This window comes from Hippocampus bargibanti, linkage group LG11 (genome assembly GCF_051943395.1).
Source record: "Hippocampus bargibanti isolate YZ-2025 linkage group LG11, ASM5194339v1, whole genome shotgun sequence".
NCBI classification, from domain to species: domain Eukaryota; kingdom Metazoa; phylum Chordata; class Actinopteri; order Syngnathiformes; family Syngnathidae; genus Hippocampus; species Hippocampus bargibanti.
In genome coordinates this window covers 11,594,896-11,616,009 of record NC_142744.1, presented here as the reverse complement: position 1 = coordinate 11,616,009, position 21,114 = coordinate 11,594,896, and the positions used below count along the sequence as shown (strand labels likewise).

General features: G+C 40.5%; 3 protein-coding genes across 7 annotated transcripts; 1 reads left to right on the top strand and 2 right to left on the bottom strand.

Moving 5' to 3' along the window:
- Nucleotides 1–107: 107 nt before the first annotated feature.
- On the top strand, nt 108–3,231 carry LOC148891589 (uncharacterized). The gene is given in 4 exon segments (XM_089007963.1): nt 108–899; nt 1,636–1,781; nt 1,784–1,860; nt 3,053–3,231. Coding segments are annotated over 4 exon segments (438 nt in total). The 5' UTR covers nt 108–856; the 3' UTR covers nt 3,225–3,231.
- A 134-nt stretch (nt 3,232–3,365) lies between these two features.
- On the bottom strand, nt 3,366–14,943 carry tmbim1a (transmembrane BAX inhibitor motif containing 1a). The gene is made up of 12 exons (XM_089007962.1): nt 14,789–14,943; nt 12,606–12,914; nt 8,980–9,047; nt 8,818–8,882; nt 7,518–7,571; nt 7,383–7,433; nt 7,250–7,289; nt 6,484–6,521; nt 6,304–6,391; nt 4,388–4,483; nt 4,254–4,307; nt 3,366–4,171 (listed from the first exon to the last, which is right to left on the bottom strand). The coding sequence occupies exons 2-12, from the start codon at nt 12,907–12,909 to the stop codon at nt 4,025–4,027; spliced, it is 1,005 nt and encodes a 334-aa protein (XP_088864088.1). The 5' UTR covers nt 12,910–12,914; nt 14,789–14,943; the 3' UTR covers nt 3,366–4,024.
- Nucleotides 14,944–15,542: 599 nt separating this feature from the next.
- casp8 (caspase 8, apoptosis-related cysteine peptidase) lies at nt 15,543–20,990 on the bottom strand. Of its 5 annotated transcripts, none has more exons than XM_089007957.1 (12): nt 20,904–20,990; nt 20,313–20,430; nt 19,964–20,142; nt 19,783–19,888; nt 19,394–19,523; nt 19,087–19,139; nt 18,956–19,004; nt 18,799–18,863; nt 18,518–18,629; nt 18,167–18,294; nt 16,401–16,786; nt 15,543–16,103 (listed from the first exon to the last, which is right to left on the bottom strand). In XM_089007957.1, exons 1-12 carry the CDS (start codon nt 20,927–20,929, stop codon nt 15,944–15,946), a joined length of 1,512 nt encoding a protein of 503 aa, XP_088864083.1. In that variant the 5' UTR covers nt 20,930–20,990; the 3' UTR covers nt 15,543–15,943. The 5 variants fall into 5 exon arrangements, with proteins under 5 accessions (XP_088864083.1, XP_088864085.1, XP_088864084.1 ...); XM_089007959.1 differs by having other exon boundaries at nt 20,313–20,443; nt 20,904–20,979; XM_089007958.1 differs by having other exon boundaries at nt 20,313–20,443; nt 20,811–20,972.
- Between the last annotated feature and the right edge of the window lie 124 nt (nt 20,991–21,114).

The following is a 21,114-nucleotide window of genomic DNA, read 5'->3' as shown; positions in this document are numbered from 1 at the left end:
ACACAGACAATACACTGTCTGTAAAATAAGAATATGTTTTAAATTAAATCAGTATAAATATTGCTTTGCTTGTAATAGATAACAGAACAATGTGGTTGTGTTTGGTTGAAGACTTGTTTTAGGTGCCAGGAGATCTAAGGGGAGCCGGCTGGCAGACACAAAGCGGGAAATGGCAACATGGCCAAATGCTGGACAACGTTGATGAAAGGAACTGACCAAACACTGACTCGGCAGGACACAAATTTTGATTTACCTTCCACCCCGCCTGGAGGTCGGGAAATACTTTGGGAACAGAGACGTGAATCAGATCCCAGGAAGGACCAAATGGGGAACTTCATTTCTTTGTATGGTCCAAATTTGAATATGCATGTGGTACGCCTTTAAATCTGGGCTGCTCGGTCTAAGTCTTCGTCTTTTGTCCCTTGCTGATTTGGCGGCGCACTAATATTTTCTGTGTCAGGGAGCTGAGACCTAGAATTCTGCATTAGATCAAATTGTTAGGAATAAATTATCTGTGAGTAATTTGCCGGCTTTTTGGTCATCCCTCTCACAACAAACGTGCCAATTGTTAGGTTAAAACGTTGCGCAATAAGGTAAATATTTAATTCCGTTCAAAATTGTTAAAAGATTAAAGGTAACTGTTAACGATAATATTAGCTTGTAATATTCGAACCTAACAATACACTTGATGTTAATGTTTTAAAATTTAAATGCTCAAAAAAGGTTTTGGGGCGTTTGAGCGAACGGGTGCCATGACATACATTGTCCACTGGGCGGCAGCATAGATCTATGCCGATCGGGTTAAAAAAATACAACTAGCAGCTAATGCGCATGTGCACAACCAGACGCGACGAACATGGCGGCGTACGGGACTTGTGTCGCTGGCACAGCATGTAAAGGTACATTCGCTGCTTTCAGGTGTCAACAGTAAAAAACACTTTATTGACGCGTTTAGGTGTGATATTCTTGATTATTGAGAACGTGTAATTATATAACTCCACACACTCTTTTTTTTTCTATTTCTAAGCCTCTTTGTTCAATTTTGCTGCTGTAGCTCGCAAATGTCTCCATTGTGGGACAAATAAAGGTGTCCTTATCTAATGTTATCTTATTTTAACACAACTTTTGTTGTTAATGAACCTACCACGCACCAACAAATAGATTTTTCCAATTTGTCTTGTACAGAAATGCAATGATTAATCTTAGTCTCATTTTGTTCACATCTCAGAAACCTGACATTGGTGTATAGACTTTATATCCACTGTTAAAGTCTTCACGATATTCATGTTAAGTCTTGAGAAATGTTGTACTGTTTTTAATGTATGTTTCATGTAGTGATTTTTCCCACCCTCTGACTCAAAGAATGAAGAGAATGGTGCCGATTGGCATAACTCAAACCATGCTTTTCTTGCATACTTGGTCAATAAATCTGATTCTGTACGTGTTAGTACAAATGACAAATTATAAGTGGTTTTGGTGCCAGAAAAATTAAGATCTGAAAGTCAGTCATACCAGGTCACATAACTATTTGTTGTTCTAAAGGGTCAGTTGTATTGCAGAACTGACCTTGAAAGCTCATGTATATCGTCAAGGCTGAAAACGAAGGACACGTCCATCTAATTTGTGCTTGGCCAGGTGCTGCCCTCATTCCTGGTGGTCAGTGGTTGGTGACAAGACTTTCGCCGAAGCTTGGTCGGTGTTTAAAGCTGCAGACCTCATCACTTTGCAGTCGCCCCACGGAGCCGCAGAGGAGCCAAAAGGGTTACGCAGGGTATGATGAAGAGAGAGGGAAAGGGAGCGTCCCGAGTATATTCCCCTCAAAAAGGCCAAGAATCCAATGATGAAGGTTGGGTATGCCTGGTGAGTTTTTGGTCTTGGTGATGGAGTAACCAAAATGCTGCCATGTATAGTGAGGCAATTTTAGCTGAAAAAAATTACCATGTACTGTATATAATAAGCCGTTTTTAGTGCAAGAAAAAAACTGACCATGTACAGTAAGGCGCTGTTAGCCCCAAAAAATGACCCTGTATAGTAAGGCGTTTTTAGGCCCCAAAACTACCATGTTTAGTAAGCTGTTTTTAGCTCGGCAAAAAAACACCATGTTAAAGTAAGGCATTTTTGGCCCTAAAAAACGACCATGTATATTAAAGCGTTTTTAGCCTGAAAAAAGACAACCATATACAGTAAGCCGTTTTCAGCTCTAAAAAAACGACTATGTATAGTAAGGTGTTTTTAGCCTGAAGAAGATGACCATGTATAGTAAGGCATTTTGTGCTGAAAAAAAAAACGACCATGTATAGTCAACAGTTTTTTTGCCGAAAAAAAAACCACGTAAGGCATTTTTAGCTTGACAAACACGACCATGTGTAGCCGTTTTTAGAAGAAGAAAAAAAGTGATTATGAATATGTATAGAGTAACGTGTTTTATTTAATCCCCTCCACATATAACATATAGAGCGCACAAAAAATTAATAACGTTTTCAAATCTGAAGTCAAGAATAATGACTGTTATTGTGATTTACATCCAAAAATATGAAATTTTGGCTCGGATTTTAGCAAGCATCATGGAATTTCACAAGTTTGATTGGCTTTCACGGGCCGAAAAAATGATGAGGTGGGCCGGATTTGGCCGCCGGGCCTTGACTTTAACACCTGTGGTATATAGTAAGGCATTTTGTGATGAAAACAAATGACCATGTATCGTAAGACGTTTTTAGCCCAAAAGAACAAGCATGTATAGTAAGGCGTTTTTATCCGTAAAAAAACAACCATGTATTTATTTTTAGGCGTTTTTAGCCAAAAAAAACAACCATGTATAGTAATGTGTTTTTAGCCTGAAAAAAAACACAACAATGTATAGTAAGGCGTTTTTTGGGCGAAAAAAAACACCATGTATATAGTAAGGCGTTTTTAGCCTGGAAAAAAACTACCATCTATAGTAAGGTGTTTTTTTGACGAAAAAAAAACAACCATGTTTAGTCACACATTTTCAAGTGTAATGTGGACTGACTTTTGTCTTTATGACAATGTGCATTTTCTCTCTGCCTTTTAGGATGATCGGCCTCCCAGCTGGAATAATCGGCTTCCTGCTGGCCAAAAGGCAAGTGGACAAAAACCGTCTCAAGCAACTAAAAGTTCGACAAAGGATGCAACGGTCCAATGATGGCGACTATGAAGGAAGTCGCTACCACCATCATACAGAGACTGTTAAAGTTGATCAATAAAACCGTTGGACTAAGAATGATTTTCCAGACCTGGACCCCCTCAGGGGATTCTTCACTGGGAGGAAACTTTTGGACTAATTTGCTCGTTTAAAGCAATTGTATGAAATGTTTTTGTTTTATCAGTGCAAAAACACAAAGCCCTCAAATAAAATTATTTATTATACATGAAAAGCCAAACAATACATTTATAATCCACATCATAGGGATCTTTTTAGGAGATCTGAACTACTTTTAAAGGATAATCAGTTTGGGAGCCATCATACTCTACAATTATGTGTCACCTCGGTGAGCTATTTTTAGAAAGGTCAACTTCGGTGGTCCATTTCGGTGACCCCCGCAGGCCCATGCGAAGGTGTGACTTGCTGAAAAGTGGAAAAGTGTTTGCAACAAGCCACAGAAGAGACGAGCAAAGACACGCTATGAAAAAAATGTACAGTAGTAATTAATACATGTACATACACAGTAACGGTTCTTGTATTCCACCGACCCTCAAGCACAGGTCAAATTTTTCAATGTAAATAGAAATACAGTTGTTTACTTCGAGCCAGTAAAAATGGCAAAAAAAATCACACTAGAATATCTTTTTTGTTCTGTTTTTTGTTTTTTAAATAGATGTAGAAATATATGACGATGTGAGTGCATCGGAATGTCTTGCAAAGTCTCGAAAGCTCAAATTCAGCCCTTAAGTAATATTTGTTGAGTGCAGCATGATTGATTAGATTTACATTCGAGACGTGGAAACAAAAGCGAAAGGCTTTCACCAGCATGAGGTGGTATTGCCGCAACGACGTTGACGTGACTTATTTGCTCGAACCGATAATTTGGAGTAGGAAGAGGAAGATTTGGATGATGTCGACGTAGATGTTCAGTGCGGCGAACACATATTCCTCTGGGCTGATGGAGTACTTCCTGTTTCCGATGAGGAGCTGCGTGTCGTATGCCAGGAACTACGAAGCAAAGGAAACATTGCGAAATTGACACGGGTGGTTTATTTTTGGGATGGCGGGTGTTACAAAGATGAATACTTACCAGAGTGAAAGCTATGGCTCCAATAGCGGCGTAAAGCATGTGAAGCCAGTAGATCTACCAAAGCAAAAAGGGTCATTCAAATGACGCCAACGTGGAAGTCAGAATTTCTTAGGAGCTGAGAAATTGAAGCTTACATATTTGAAAGAGAGCACGATGACGGTGATGATGCCCGTCACGAAGACAACAATGCCGAGTATGCAGAAGAGGCCACGGCATTTGGTGAAGTCCACCTGCAAAAACAAATGTACACGAGACTGAGCTGCCACGTCTAAAAATTGTCGTTTTTTTTCAGCTAAAAACGTCTTACAATTGGATTTGCCTTTATTAGGCTCGCAGTGGAGAAATTTACATTTCACAGCAGCAAAATGATGAAAGGAATGAAAGTAGAAAAACAAAATACATGAGTTGCTGAAAAGGCACATAAATATACATGGACGGTAAGGCTTTTTTCGGCAAAAACGCCTTACTATACATGGTGGTTTTTTTCAGGCTAAAAATGCCTTACTATACATGGTTGTTTTTTTTTGGCAAAAAATGCCTTACTATACATGGTTGTTTTTTTCAAGCTAATAACACCTTATGAGACATGGTGATTTTTTTGGGCAAAAAATGCCTTCCTATACAAAATATACATGGTCATTTTTTTCGGCCTTAAAACGCCTTACTATACGTGGTCGGGTTTTTCAGCACAAAATGCCTTACGATACATGGTGGTTTTTTTTCAGGCTAAAAATGCCTATATACATGGTCGTTTTTTTTTTCAATTTGAATCGTTCGTACAACAGCCTACTTAGGCAAAATAGGATTAGTAATACTGATGAGGTGATACAGGTGGAAGTGGGGCAATCAGGCCAGTCGTTAGTCAGAACTATAGCAACAATCAATGGAGCGGCAGGGAGTAGTCCTCTGCTCCCCCCAATCTGAGAGCAGGGACCTATCATAGCAGAGTCCGGCACCGCCATGTCTGGACAGTAGGGATATATATATATATATATAGGGCCGAAACTACCAGTAAGACTTTAGTTTGCTGACGACGTTTCTTGGATAAGAAGCGAAACGTCCGACACTTTCAAAGAAGTACAGATGACGGCTGTAAGAAACCTTTTCATCGACTTTTCATCGACTTACTATATATATGGTCGTTTTTTTTTCGGCTAAAAACGCCCTACTATACATGGTCGTTTTTTGGGGGAATAAAAACGCCTCACTATACATGGTCGTTTTTTTGGGCGAAAAACGCCTTAGTATACATGGACGTTTTTTTTTCGAGCTAAAAACACCTTACTATACATGGTTGTTTTTTTCAGCTAAAATGCCTTTGTCTATGTTTTTTGTGTGTGCTTTTTATACAAAGCTTGTGTGGTTTTTATACAAGGTCGTATTTTCGGCTAAAAACGGCTTACTATACATTGTCATTTTTATCGGCTTAAAAACGCCTTTCTAGACCTGGCTGTTTTTTTCGGCTAAAAACGCCTTCCTGTACATGGTTGTTTTTTCGGTCTAAAAATGCCTTAGTATATATATATACATGGTCATTTTTTCCAGCTAAACCCGCTTTACTATACATGGTCGTTTTTTTTCACCTAAAAATGCTTTACTATATACATGGTCATTTTTTCCAGCTAAAACCGCTTTACTATACATGGTCGTTCTTTTTCACCTAAAAATGCTTTACTATACATGATCACTTTTTTGGCTAAAACACGCCTTCCTACACATGGCAGTGTTTTTCAGCTAAAAATGCCTTTCTGTATATGTTTTTTGTGTGTGCTAAAAACGAATTTTCATACAAGGTCGTATTTTCGGCTAAAAACGCCTTACTATACATTATCATTTTCTTCGGCTTAAAAACGCCTCACTAGACATGGCGGTTTTTTTTTTCCGGCTAAAACGCCTGACTATATATGGTCATTTTTTGGGGTTAAAAATGCCTTACGGTCATTTTTTTCAGAACAGCCGAGATGCTGAAAACATTGTAATACTGGTGAGCTCTGCTGCTTACACAAATGCACGTAAACACACATTCACGTGCACACAGACATACGGGTACCTTGGTCTGGAAGCAGAAGACCGTGACAGCGATGCAGACGACAACAGTGATAGCCAAAGCGAGAAACACTGCCTTTGTATCATAGTAACTAAAAGCACAAATGAACATACGGTTATAGACGCAAAAATGGTTTGTCGCCTTGATCAAATTGGACTTTTTCATGTTTTTTTTTTTTCAAACCTGGATATGGAACCAGTCATGTAAGAGAGCGCCAGCGTCTGCGTTAGGATAAAAACAAAAACATCTCTTTTAGCTGGGAATGGGAGCAAAGTGGCAAACAATCGCATCGTGAACGTTCACATTTTTTGGTTCTGTGTTCTAAAGGCCAACACCCAATATTGTACGGTTTTGTTGATGTTTTAAAGTCAGACAAAACCAACTATATTATGAAATAAAGTTGATAGGCAAACGATTGAGCCATTTTTTGGAGTCCTCAGAACAAAAGACAACTGCACTGTCGCATTGTCATCTGGTACACGGAACTTTTCAAAGACCACAACCAAAAATATAACTTCTGCTATCGTTGAAACACACTCCGCTGTGGATGGCTTCTGTGTGGAGAATGCAACGGACTTTCATCAAGTGCACAATCACTTCCTGGTTCAACAACACTTGTATTTAAACAACATTCTAGGTTCTGGATGTCTTCCAAATAAGCAATGTCACAGCCATTTTTAAGTAAAACAAAAAAAACACCCGATCAATGTCCACAACTCGCCTGCATTTAACGACAACCTCAAACTATAACATCACAGCGAACCAACGACCAAACACAACCATAAAGAAAGTGTGTGTCACCGAGGGCCTCGTGCCAAAGTCGGCTGACTCAATCCTCCTCTTAATGCGGAGACGCCACCCAAATGGAAACTTTCCCCGAGACTGCTATGCTTTATTCAGTTTGTCATTTGCATGAAGGGGGAAACAAGATTTGCGTTATTCAACTTACAAAGATGGAAAGCAAGATCAAATTCCATGGATGCTTCCTCCTGAGGAAATGGTAGAGGTTATACAAGGTCACGGGGGTTCATCGCCGTTATTTCTGTCAACCTTATTTTAAAAGCGGTGGAAGGCAAACTCACCGGGGGCCATTGCAGCAGACCAACACTATGTGGGTAATGAAATATACAGCGCTGCAAAAAATACAAAATGTAAAAAAAAAAATCAAGCATGAAAGATTCCTATTCACGCACTCTGAAAATGGCGATGCAACTCACTACGATGCCCAGTAAATAGCCGGGTTCCGCTGGACAAAATATCGGACCGGTTCGCTGTGAGAAACAGAAAACATGACGAACACAGTCAAGGATACGACAGAACATTAACTCATTCACTGCCATTCACAAATTGAAAATATGACGTAGAGCGCCATTCCCATATTTGTTCGGGTTTTATTTTGTTCTTGTTTGGGTGCCGATAAAGCGCTGGCCATGGCATCTGGCAATGTTTTTTTTCTTTTCCACAAAGGGGCAGAAGTTCCCTTTTTTCCATGTTTGCGCTTTGTTCCAGCGTCAACTGTTGTTAAAGCGCTATATCAACCAATATGTATGTATTGCATTGTATTTTGGATCGCCGCCCTTATTTCAAGCTCAGATAACTCCAGACCCATATAATTTAGGAATTAACCCTTTTTCTGATGAAAGAAGAGAGTCTAAGGTTTCTTACACTGCAATGAATGTTTGTGTTCTAAAACACAATATTCTGTAGGTCCTGGAATTCAAGTGACAGTGACAAAAACACTGGCAAATTGACACATTTTTGCACTTCTGGCAGTGAGTGAATGAGTTAAAGGACAACCGACGCCTCCGGACAAGTTGTGTCCATAATTTGTAAAATCACTTCAAATGACTTCTACTGAGCGCATTTTACAAAGACTCCACCGCATGTAGCTATATTTTACGTTTTAAGAATCGCACTGAATATGAAGGAAGTCTTGTTTACGAGTTGGTGACGATTCCTGACATCACGTCACGTCTGGAACACCCCTGACCGAGAAAGCGACACACAATGCATTTTGGGTACTTTGTTTAGTCTGAAAACTTCGTGTTGATCCGTGTTGATGGCGAAATTAGAAGGAAAACACATAAATAATGCGATGGTGAATCGTTGTGTGTTGCACCAAGACTATTATTTGATATTTGCTGACACAAATTCCCTCTTAGTTCCTATTCAGAACTATTTGAATCATATTCATAACTGGATGAGTAACAAAACAGCATCTTCTCTGAATCTGAACTCCGTGAGCCCATTGTTTTGTTTCTTGAGAAAGGCAAGATGACTTGGCGTGACGTCACAAACTGGGGGTGGGACTTTCTGAAAATCCCCAGTTTCGAGCTGATTTGTGGCAGATTTTGGACACTAAGTCATTTTTATTGATGTTTTGCATTTGACTAAAAATATTATACTGCATGTTTTGGGTATTTTAGATGCTGTAAAACGTTTTTCTGATGTCAGTTAGGAAACAAAAAATGGTGTCGGTTGTCCTTTAAAGGTAAAAAAGTAGATGTGGATACTCACACAAAGGTAAAAACGGCCACAATTGCTGTGGTGACGAGGAGCTGTGAGGCCAGAATCAAATAGACCTGAACGAAAAAAGATATTTTGTATCACAAAAATGCGCACGTGGCCGTGGAATGGGGGTCAGGAGGGGGTTCCACATAGTGTAGTTTTAGCTTTTACCTTTCTGATGAAGGCGTGCCGAATGCTCATACTGTCCCAGTCGCTGCCCCTGGCGGCAAAATCGTCATCTGTCGTGAAAACGAACAGCGGAAATGTGAGCAATGGCGCTAATCTGCGACTGACGCATGCATTGTGGAAAATCATATTTCCTTTTTCAACATGTGGATCTCCAGTGTTGATCTGCTTTGGCCGTAAATTACGACTGTTAGCAATGTCTGAAATACCGTCTGCCCGGACGCCCGGGGCATGCAACTTTTCCGTCGGGCGTACAACTTAGAAAACGTTTCCGCCCGGGTGGCGGACAACTTGACTTCAAGACAAAGAAAAAAAAAAAAAAAAAATGGAATCAAACGTTTGCTTTATTTAATAAAGCAAACGTTTGAACGAAGATTTTGAAATGAGAATAAATTATTCCGATTTAGAAATCTTCATTCAGTTTGGAAATTTCTGAATTTCAGTTCGTTTGGCAATTTGCATACTCAGCATGGCAGCCAATCAGAAGCCTGTTTCGTGCCTTTGTCTTTCCCGCGCATTATACGGTCGTGCATTTGCATGTCATTTTCCAAAATAGACGCACAGAACCTCAGCCCCAGAAGAAAGATTCAAAAGAAGCTAAAAAAAATTATGACGCTACAAAACATAATACAGTAAAGTCTCGTTGTATCGATATTCTTGAGAATCTGAAAAAATATCGATATAACCGGACTATCGATATATCCGATCCTGCGGCATGTAAATTTACCCCTCACGTTCATAGAAATAGTATCGTAATAAGCAGTACTATCGATATAACGAGACTTTACTGTAATACTTAATACTTTGCAGAAATGTTTTTTTTTGCGATTAGTCATCTTATTGTGTTTCAAGTTGTGAAAAATGGTGCAGGCAACTTTATGGCCGGGCAGGCAACTTTTCAGAGTTGTCTTCCCAAGTGTCCGTTAACTTTTTGTCATGAGTTTCAGACACTGCTGTAAGTTACAGTCACCGTTACGCCATGATATCGCCGCTTTGGGCGGGTTTGTTCTCAGATGTGAATTTCTGTCACCGCCAAAGGTAACCAACATGCATTTCAGTGCAGGTTTCCATGCTAAGCTGATTATTTCGGGTTGTTTGCTCTGCTCAAATAGATGTGGGTGGTGCAAACAGAAAGCACCCAGTTTAAACCACTGAATTTGTTTTTTTTTTCCCTACCATATACAGACGCTCCTCGACTTACGAACATTCAAGTTATGACCAATGGTACATACGACCATTTTTGCGGGTACATCGAAAAATGTTCAGACAGAGATGCTGTAAGTTAGATTTTGTATTGCCTTTTGCCAGACGAGCTCGCTTGCGATTGGCTGCGTACTGTGCTTCACACGCACGCACACAGACACATTAGAGTTTAGAAGAGCTGGATGTTTACGCGACGGACAACAAGGCTGACCAATCAGCGCTCGGCTATGCTGAAGTTACAAACGAGTTAAGGCCCCAATCCGCCATGGTCGCGCTTACGATTGGCTGCGTAGAGTATGTGGGCGGGGAGGCATTCCCTCTTCCCAGTTAACGCTCCAGGAGGATGCAATGCATAACAAAATGTAATGGCTGCTGGCAAATAATTTAGTAATTATCTGCCAGCAGCTTCTGTAATAGCTTACTGTGGACCCAAAGATATATGTCGTCGTACGACAGTAGACGTGAATTTATTTGACGACTGTTAGAGCGTCAGTGTTTTATACTTCACCGTTCAGTGTTTGACTTAAACATACATTTCATAAAAAATATAGCACTGAAACAACTTACGAATAAATTCACCTTAGGAAAGACCGCTCGGAACAAATCTGGTTCGCAAGGTGAGGGGTGTCTGTCTGATAAATTACAGTAACTTCCTATAAAAAGGAAAAACATCCCAGATCTTCTATTCCTTGCTGGTATCGTACACCAAAAAAAATCAGATTTTGGTTTAAGACCAGAAGAAAAGCAGTTGGGGTGTGCCTTTAAAAAAACACCATGTGGCAAGTGCTGAAGAATGCTGTTTTTGTGTTGTCATATTATTTGTTATTTTGTTTCTGCGAGAGTGGCTGCCCTTTTCTACTTCTTTCTTTCCTTTCATAACTTTGCTGATGTGGTACATCCGGGTAGAGTGAACGTTGGTGCGAATGGCTGCCGCTGCTGACCCGCACAAAAAAAAAAAAAAGTTCCTATCCCGTGACTGTAAAGTGTCCTTGAGAGTTATGAAAAGCGCTCGGAAATTACAGTAAAGTCTCGTTATATCGATATCGGTTATATCGATAGTACCGCTTATTACGATACTATTTTCATTTCCCTTGCACATTTCTAGTCTTTTTATGTATAATTAGTACCGTTTAGTACGATACCCGGTTATTAAGATAATCCGGTTATTACGGTGCTCCTTTTCATCCCCCGCCGGCCATTTTTGTTGTTTATACCGATATATCCGTCGCGCCATTGGTCAACTTGGTCACGTGTCTTGTTACGTGAGCCGCCATCGGTCGCGCCATTGGTCGACTTGGTCACATGAGCCGCCATCGGTCGCGCTATTGGTCGACTTGGCCGTGTGACTTTGTCACGTGACACGCCATCGGTCGCGCCATTGGTCAACTTGGTCACGTGTCTTGGTTACGTGTCACGCCATCAGTCGCGCCATTGGTCGACTTGGTCAGGTGACTTGGTTACGTGCCCAGCACCCGTGTAGCAGAGCCATTTTCATTTTCAGACGCTAGCTCGTGTGTAGCAGACGAGATGGAAGTGAAGATGAAGTGAAGTGAAGATTGATGACTTTTTTAAATTGTATACATAATACAGTAAGATGTAAGCGTTGCAGTTTCCCTGTTGTGTTATGTACATGCCCACTGTACTGTATATGAATGCAATCGTTTTTTGCAACAATGTTTCTTGTTTTGTCTGCTGAAGCGCGATGATTTTAAAAATTATTAACATTCCATACTGTGTATTAAAGGACAGCCGATGTCACTTTTTATTCAAATGCAAATAAAAATGACTTCACGCCAAGACGTCTTGCATTGCTTGTGAATCCAAACAATGGCTTCAGATTCGGATAATATGCTTTCTTGTTACACATCCAGTTATGAATATGTTTCAAATACACTGTAGTTCTGAAGATTAAAGCATACATGTTTACAATCATTAAAGAATTATATGTGCCATTTTGAGGCAACATTGTGGGAACATCTCTCACCCAAAAAAAAGGGAGCTAATGGCCATCTCCGTTTCTTATATGGCGCTTGGCTGCCCTCTTTTGGCGGCTTTTGTTTAATGCAGTTCGGCGCAGGATCGGATATATCGATAGTCCCCGTTATATCGATATTTTTTCGGACTCCCTTGAATATCGATATAACGAGACTTTACTGTAAATGTATTATTTTCATTATTATAATGTGAAAGCACTTTTTTTTCTTGACTTCTCTCAACTTTACTCATTTGTGATGGCAAGATGTGAAGTTGTGACTGGAGTTAAGGAGAGTGGGGCACAACCTTCTTCAGTTAGCCGCACACTGAGCGACATGGATTGAAGTCAATGGAAAATTACTGCCACTGCCATGGCACAGCTTTCACCTTCAAATGCGTTTGTTGTTTTCACAGATGAAAAACTATTGTCTTACCAGAGTTAATCACATCCGCAGGGATGGTCCGCGGGACCATTGGAGGCATCGGGGGCTGATTGGGGTAGCCGGCTCCGGGGGGTCCGGCCGGCTGACCCGGGTACATACCGGGACCATAGCCTGCCTGACCCGGGTAAAGAGGTGCGTTTGGACCACTGGGGTACGGTGCGGGAGGCTGGCCTGGCTGAGGTCCGCCAAAGGCCGGGAAGCCATACGCAGGGGGTGCTGGGTAATTGCCGCCCTGGGGTGCATACGGTGGCCCGTGGAGGTCATTGTACCCTGGGGGGTAGTCTGATCTGGACATGTTGCCTGTTGGGAGAAGACAACAGTAACTCCAACGTCTTTAAAGTGAAAGTAGATGGATTTGGTTCAAGTGGCTATTCCAAAGGTTTGCTCGCCAATTGAAATGTGCGTCATGGCAGGCTCAAGAGAAAACAAAACTGATGGAAGATCCCCTTCAGAATGTCTAAACATTTTTACATGCATCCCGATGTGCCAGTGGAAGAGAAAACACACATTTCAGGTTTGTTTTCATATCGCAAAAAAAAAGTTTAGATATACTTGTTACCTCCTTCCTCTTCTTGGACTTCCACCACCGTCAAATTCTTTACCGATTTTGACACAGATTGGTTTGTTACAAACCTACAGTTATGATACCAGACACTCAGCAAATTTTATAACTGCCTAACTGTCTAAATTTGTTCAGGAATACTCATGGGGGAAAAAAACATCCCTGCGTGCCACTTTTAGGGAAATCCACAGTAAAGGAATTCAAGAGGCGGCCCCACCTTGGATTGCCATGACGTCACATCCCTATTAACAAGCAACAACACTCTCCAGTGGAAAAAGGGCTTCCTCGTATCTAAGCGAGAGCTTTCCAAAAGAAGCCAAACAGAATGCCGCTTCTTTGAAGAAGACTCGCCATGCCTGTGTCTCAGAGGCAGAACATTCAAGCGGCTGGTCTGTCTAAATGGTTAAACATTTGCATATTTTCATCATCAAATCCAAGTCCTGTGACATTGAGTCGGTTAAATGTTTACCTCAGAACACCGTCACCAGATTCATTGATCTTGTTTGTACATTTCTGGCCTCGCCGGCATGAATCTACAGCTCAGGTTAGGTGACATACCAGGTGGCATGTTGTGAAAACAATCTAAATCATTTTTTGTTGTTGGAAATGGTGTTTTCGATATATAAATACGAGATACAGATACTGCGTTTTCAAAATTAGAAAGCCTTTAATCGTGCCACAATGGGGACATTAGTTTAAAGGTTTGGAATTTAGCACATTTTCTGTGCTAGTTTTTATGACAGTGTCTGTCTTTTACTGAATGATAGCATTTAGCTAGTGGACATACGTATATTGTTTCCATGTCAATTTGGCATTGAACAACAGCCTGAACGAATAAACTTTATTTTTTAGTGGTTGTCAAGTCCCATAACAGATAGTCTTTAATGTACATTAAATGACAACACTTGAAGTCCATTTGCCATGAGCAGCACTTTAAATTTGACTTTGATGACGAGGACTGTAAGACTATTGTGGACACTCTTGTATACATACACGCATATACATGACATGCTAATCAATCTGTGTAGCCAAAGGTAAGTCAGTCCAATATTTTATTTATTTAAGAAACATTTACACATTACTTTGTCAAGCCGCTATGTATATTCAATTCCTCTTTCCATAAACACACCCCAACAGATAATCGGAGGGGTTGGAAATGCTCACATTTGAGCCTTGAGCCTTATGAGCATGCGAGTGTACCCCCCTCCGCCATTGGTAGAGTTGCAAAAACAACAAAGATCTATTTTCTATACCTTAAAACACACATCTAATGTACAAATTTGAGTTTTCTCAAAACCTCTACTTTTTAAAAATTATTTAAAATTCTCGTATACACATCTTATGTAACACTCCCACCCCACTTGGCCCGCCCGGTGTTGGTATAACTTTGAATCTGAGCACGCTGGAGCTGCTACTAAAATTCTATACATTTAATCAGAAGGAAAAATCCACTCACAAAACTATCCGTGAGGCTCGGACAAAAAAATAAAATAATATATGGGGGGGGGGGTGATACAAACTACGCACTGAGCTCTAAACAACCACTGTCAGTTTGGAAAACGATACACGACGTTTTAAGAAAAACCGAACACACACACGAAGCACGACGTACCGAGTGTTAGGGTCCCACGGAGAGTTCAAAACGCGAAAACCGTCGTCTGTGTCGAGGAAAAGAATAGTGACTTCAGAGTGGGTCTTGGGCCCCGCGAGACTCCGCGTTGCACTCGAACATTTCCCGGAACAGAGCCGATCCCGAACAGCTGGGTGGAGCCCACAGGAATCTTTCTCCCACACCCGCGCCACTATCCACTCATGCAGACTGGCCCGGTTTTGATCACCGGTGGAATCGAGACATGACGAGACCACGCAACGTATGTCATCTTTTTTCTACACTTTACGCTCCGAGTTTATTGCGTACACGACTCAGTATGAAGTCACGTTAGAACACGTTCGCTTCAACGTTACGAAAAAGGCGATTTTTTTCAAAATTGTTTTGAACATATTAAATATATCAAACCAGTGCATTTATTGTTTATTTTTATTATATTTAATAATGTATTGTTTCGTGCAACTCAAACACCGCCCCGGTGACGTTTGTTGACCGGATATGTTGCTCTACCGGGGCTTCGGTTTACGATGCCGGTTAAGCTCGTCTTGCGATATAACAAGCGCCTGAGTCATTTATATCACTCGCATTTATACAAAGAAAATACATTTAAGAACTGCTTTTCGTTGAATGGCGACCTGTCTGTAGCTCGTGGGACGCTTTGCGTATGGGTAAAAAAAAGGCTGATTATCAGCCATTATTTACGTGAACTGAATGGTGCATTCCGAATTACGCCAAAAGGGAAAAAGCTAAAAAAAGATTGGATTTGGATGTACATTTATTCGTCTCGCAGTGAAGAAACATTACATTTCACAACAGCAAAGTTACGAAAGAGAGAGGAAAGCCCAACATGAATTTGGTTCATTTGCAAGAATTTCCACCTCGCGCACGCACACGCGCGCGTACACACACTCACACACGCATGTTTTTTTTGTTTTAAATATACTTTGCGAGGTATTCTCAGGCCAGCCAGGTGTGTTTAAAACTATATATATATATTTCACATTGATTGACAAATTACAAATATAATTCTGTCATCTGGTATGATTGGAAATATTAAAAAAAAAACATTATGCGGAATTGTTTTTCACAGTTTTGTAAACATCAAAGGTGCAGTGATAATATAAAGCAGTCTTATTGGAAATCAGGCAATACAGCACTTTAGGAGCGTTTCATTTGGTTCTCATCAACAAATTTTAGAATCAATGTCTTAGTGAGGGTGTATTTTGGCTCAGGCATTTGCTTGTGGCGGAGAAACTCTCCTCTGCTGACCTCCCTGTTCACCCGTGTCAAGACAGCGAGAATATTTTCCTCCTGTGAGCTGCAAATGTCAAACACAAGACACGACAACTTATAAAAGGGGCATATTTAGAGGACAACGTGTATAATACCACGGTAGTGCGGTGTTTTGACACAACACAAGCCCAGCAATAAAAAAACAAACGCTCATGCACAATGTCACATTGTCATTGGGGAAATGCGTCAAAAATATCTTATTGTGAGTAATTGTGCGATTGACAACTTGAGGGTTGCGGATTAATGACACAATGCCCAAAAGAGTAAATATAAGAATATATTTGAATGATTCACAAAACCGACTGCAATCTTTTCATCTCACCTCTCAGCAGATCGCCTGAGTTGCTTGCAGAGTTCTTGGATGTAGATTGAACCCGTGTTAGTATTTCGAAAGGACTTGCACTCTGGCACTGTGGACATGCCGATCAGGAAGTCGGCATCCGAGGCCACCGTCTCGTCCTGGATGGGACCCGCATCCATTTCCAGTTGATTCTGTGGGTCTTCATCAACTCCTCTTGACGAGGACGGCAAGGATCCTGTCTGAAGGGATTTTCCCTGACACGCTTGGATGAAGTAGAGTTTCGGTTTTCCCGCCAAGGTGGGGGCAAAACCACTTGTGAATGGCTGCGTCAGTTCTCGTAAGGAAACTTTGTTTGCGTCGGTCCCATAGACGCAACCGTTTTTCCCGTGCGAGAGCACGCACACGACCTAAAAACAAAAAGATGAGTGTTTTTTTTATCGTGATGACAGTTGTTAATCTTGGCATCACACGTAAATACAGACACTCCCCAATTTACGAACAAGATACACTCCAAACCGTCGTTCATAAGTTGCTTCAGTGCTTCATTTTGTATGGAATGTATGTTTAAAGGTAAAATGTTTTTTTTACAAATGCCATTCGTAAAATGGCTTCAAATGACTTCTACTGAGCGTATTTTACAAAGATTCCACCGCATATAGCTATATTTTACGTTTTAAGACTCGCGTTGAATATTCCGGAAGTCTTGTTGGTGACGAGTCCGTACGTGACGTCACTGAAGGAACGCCCCTGACCGAAAAAAAGGACACATTGTAGCAGTCCTTCCATCACGTCAATGCTTGTTTGGTCTGAAAACCTCGTGTTGCACCAGAAAAGGGCGTCCAAGCTCCATGTAAGGAATTTATCAGCCTGTGGAAACGGGCCATTTTCTGCCTCTTTTTGGGTGAGACATTTCCCCCCAATGTTGCCTCAAAATGGCACGGAATAAATTATTTAATCGATTGCAAACATGTATGCTTTCCTCTTCACAAGTATTTGAATCATATTCATAACTGGATGTGTAACAATAAGCATATTCTCCGAATCTGAAGCCATTGTTTTGATTCTCCAGCAATGCAAGACGTCTTGGCGTGACGTCATGAACTGGGGGCGGGACTTTCTGAAAATGCCCAAGTCGCAGCTGAATATTTTTGCAGATTTTGGACACTTTAAGTCATTTTTATTGGTGTTTTGCATTTGAATAAAAATATCATACTGCGTGTTTTGGGTATTTTAGATGCTATAAAACGTTTTCCTGATGTCAGTTAGGAAACAAAACAGTGATGTCGGTTGTCCTTTAAGGCTTTATATATATATATATATATATATATATATATATATATATATATATATATATATATATATATATATATATATATATAAAAGTATGTTTAAAGCTGGTATAAGTAACCTGTATTGGTTTGTATTGAAAAATAAACATTTAATAAAATACATGCTGTATAAAGATATGTACATGTACAACTGAAGAGAATACTACAGATGTTAAGAGAGAGAGAGAGCTCTGACAGCTCCTCACATCAATATTAGCGACGGAAAGAAGCACTACTCGGAAAAAGGCGTGCAATACAAAATCTAACTTACAGAATCTTTGTCTTAACATTTTTCGACATACCCACAAAAAATGTTTGTATATACCATTGTTTGTAACTTGAATGTTTGTAAGTAGGGGAGCGTCTGTATAAGATTTTAAAAATGTAACTCCACCAACAATAATGGTTTCAAAACGTATGAGTAAAATAAATAAATAAATAAAACGTCATCTTTCTCACCAGGGCATCATCCTCAGAAAAGTTTCTTGTCGCAATGTTATTTAGCTTCCATTTTATTTCTTCTGCTGTCAAGTTGCGATGGACAATCACACGGAAGCCAAATTTGGAGAACAGTGAGTTAAGAGCCCCTGTGGAATTAAAAAAATAAAAAACGTTTTGCCTTATTGGGCCATGATCCATTTTATTATCCATCTTATCTTGTTTAGTTGTGAGGCTCAGGGTTTAGATTGTGCCATTGGCCTTTTCCTGTCTGGAGTTGTTTTGTTGGCTTTATCCGTGATTCACACCAATAAGATATATCACATTGTTCATTCGGCGACTTGAAATGAGTGACTTGAGGAAAATACGCACTTTCGTCCGCTTCAGTTCCACGCCTTTTTGTCATCCCCTCGCCGAAAAATTCCTCATTGTTGATGATAACGCACACACCACGAGGGATGTGATTCATTGCGTAGTACTCGGTCTGCAACACAAGTACACCAACAAATCGAAATAATTAAGACGATTGTGAAAGTGACTGGATGAATGACCAATCAATCAGCTTTTGAGCTGGCAGCCCCACATGGGTGCCATTTTATCAACAGAGTTCATTTGGACATTTTCTTATGATCCCTATTCAGTTAAACGGATACCTGATCAGAAAGTGAAGAAGGCTGTGTGTCTATTTGTGCACCGGAGGGAAAATGGCCACTTTTATCTAAAAACAAAACAAAAAACAAAACAGTTATAACTTAGCGGCGAAAGATGAAAATGCCACAGCTTTTGAATAATGCAGTTTGCAATACATACTGATAGCTTGAGTCACAGATATGCGCTCAAGGGGGGAGTTGTTGACACGCTGCAGGAAGAAATTACAATCAGTGAAGCAGCTCATTTTATTCTTGGCGTTCCCGAGCAAACAGACGCATCCAGAAACACACCTGGAAACCATCGAGGGGGTGGGCAGGAGGTGGACAGGCTGCCCCAGACGCACCTACGAGTGAAAAGGATTTGATGAATTTGGAAAGAAGGGGAGGTAGGAGAAGAGGTATGATTTGTCTGATGTCTTATGGTTATATGTGGACACCCTCGCCTCCACAAGGATTCTGTTCGGGCACCCTGGAATTCAGATGAAGGCTGCCCACCTCCATATGGTCTCATTTTGTGTCACGTTCTCAACAGGTCGGTCAAACATAAATACGGGTATTGTAAGAGAGAATAGTCATTCAAAGAATTCTGAGCTAGCACCTTGCGCAAATTGCTTGACTGTCAATGCCAGTTGTAGATCCACTTCCAGCAGTATTGAGTGCAGCTCTCGTAGTTCTAATTGAGACAGTAAACCCGCTTTTTCTAATTCCACAAAGACGTCCAGTGCTGTCTGGAAATTTACAGAAGAAAAATCAGTGAGTATGAACAGTTTGGTGTGAAGAGAAGAGTGAGCACACCCGCATGTGGTCAACTTTTGTCTAATATTTTTCTTTTGGCCTGAAATGTTTTCAGTGTACAACAACAACAAAGAGCACTGCTAAACTTTTCTACAATAAATCTTTCCAAACTGCATTCCACGGTGTAGTCAGTGCACAATATAACATTCGAATGTGAATCTGGCTGTACAAATGTTGAGTGGGTTTCCTTACATCGCATTCATCCATTTGTCTCCTGCCAATCTTGTTGCTCAGGAGAAACTTCATCTTTTCAACATCTTTTTTTGTCGTTTCATCATATATATGGTACAGCATCACCCTATTCATAAAGCATGGTGGAGGATTGGAAAATAGGTTGAGTACAAGTAAAAATAACTATTCATACTGCTTTTACCTGTAATTTGATAGCGTGCAGATAGGATTGGCATCGGTTTCCTCCACATCCTGTCTGTTACCCTCTAAAAGGCTGAGGAGATCATTCCGTCGGATTGTGCGCAGTAACTGATGCAGAAATTCAGGGTACAGGCAATCTCTTTCTTCCAATCTATTGAATAGAACTTTTGCGTCGTTGACCTGCATTGGCAATTTGCAGCAAAAGTTAGAGAAATATTCACACATTAAAATACATTCAATCTGTGCTTTGCTAAAGTGTGAAACATTCTAGTTTCCTTCTCTGTTTAATCTACACGATCTTTGCGATCCAAATAAGTATAAAACAGTCAAGTAGTGGGTGTGATTCTCACTCCTTGGAGATGTTGGCGGTTGAGAACGTCACGGCACAAGAAGCAGAGTGCGGCCACTTCGGAGGAAGCCAGGCCCTCGGAGATTTCCATCAACAACCGCCTGTCCATCCCAACCCCACTTTGAAGGGAAACTTCGAGACATTGGGAAAATATATTAAAAGTGAAATGGAAATGCTCCCAATTTTGGAGCATCTAGTCGCAGTGTGTCTATTATTTTATAATTCAAAATTTAATTGTCTATATTTTCATTTTCAAGCACAATCATGATTCTGTACAGACAGCGTACAAATGCAGATTACTGAGTGTATTGAGTTGCTGGTTTCTCGAAACGGTGTTAACTCAACGAAAAAAGTAATACAACAAAGTACTTTCGAGATCTTGAAATGTTACTCAATTATATTTTCGGTACTGCGCCAAAAGCAACGTTAATGCCGAATGACGAAAAAAAACTTTCATTCAGGTAGACTTGTCCAATCGAGTTCAGAGGCCGAAATTTACCGCTGTTGGGACGATTGTCTCTTCAAGTCCGGTGTAGAAAAATCACACACTTGTTTGTTGGAAAAGAGGCCACTAAGTATGAAAAAATATGACCTTTTAGAAACTTTTATCTGATGCATTAGACGCCGATACTGTACGTGAGTTTATCCTAAATCATTTTCTTCGTTTTACGGTGTTGCGTCTGAAGAACAGAACAAGGTGCATTACCGCCACCTATTGTCCTGGAGTGGGAGTTAGAGACCGCATGTATTGTACTGAATGTACACGACTCTGAAACAAATAATCAAGAAAAAAAGCACATTTT

What these genes read in the sequence shown, in the direction of transcription:
- tmbim1a (XM_089007962.1), bottom strand. Translation starts at nt 12,909, where the DNA reads ATGTCCAGATCAGACTACCCCCCAGGGTACAATGACCTCCACGGGCCA. An exon ending in GTCTGCTGCAATGGCCCCCG is followed by an intron (nt 7,290 to 7,382) that starts GTGAGTTTGCCT and finishes CCATTTCCTCAG; the next exon opens with GAGGAAGCATCCATGGAATT. An exon ending in TCGTGCTCTCTTTCAAATAT is followed by an intron (nt 4,308 to 4,387) that starts GTAAGCTTCAAT and finishes TTGCTTTGGTAG; the next exon opens with ATCTACTGGCTTCACATGCT.
- casp8 (XM_089007956.1), bottom strand. Translation starts at nt 20,929, where the DNA reads ATGCATCAGATAAAAGTTTCTAAAAGGTCATATTTTTTCATACTTAGT. An exon ending in AGTCAAGCAATTTGCGCAAG is followed by an intron (nt 19,140 to 19,393) that starts GTGCTAGCTCAG and finishes TTTCACTCGTAG; the next exon opens with GTGCGTCTGGGGCAGCCTGT. An exon ending in ACCCCCTCGATGGTTTCCAG is followed by an intron (nt 19,005 to 19,086) that starts GTGTGTTTCTGG and finishes TTCTTCCTGCAG; the next exon opens with CGTGTCAACAACTCCCCCCT.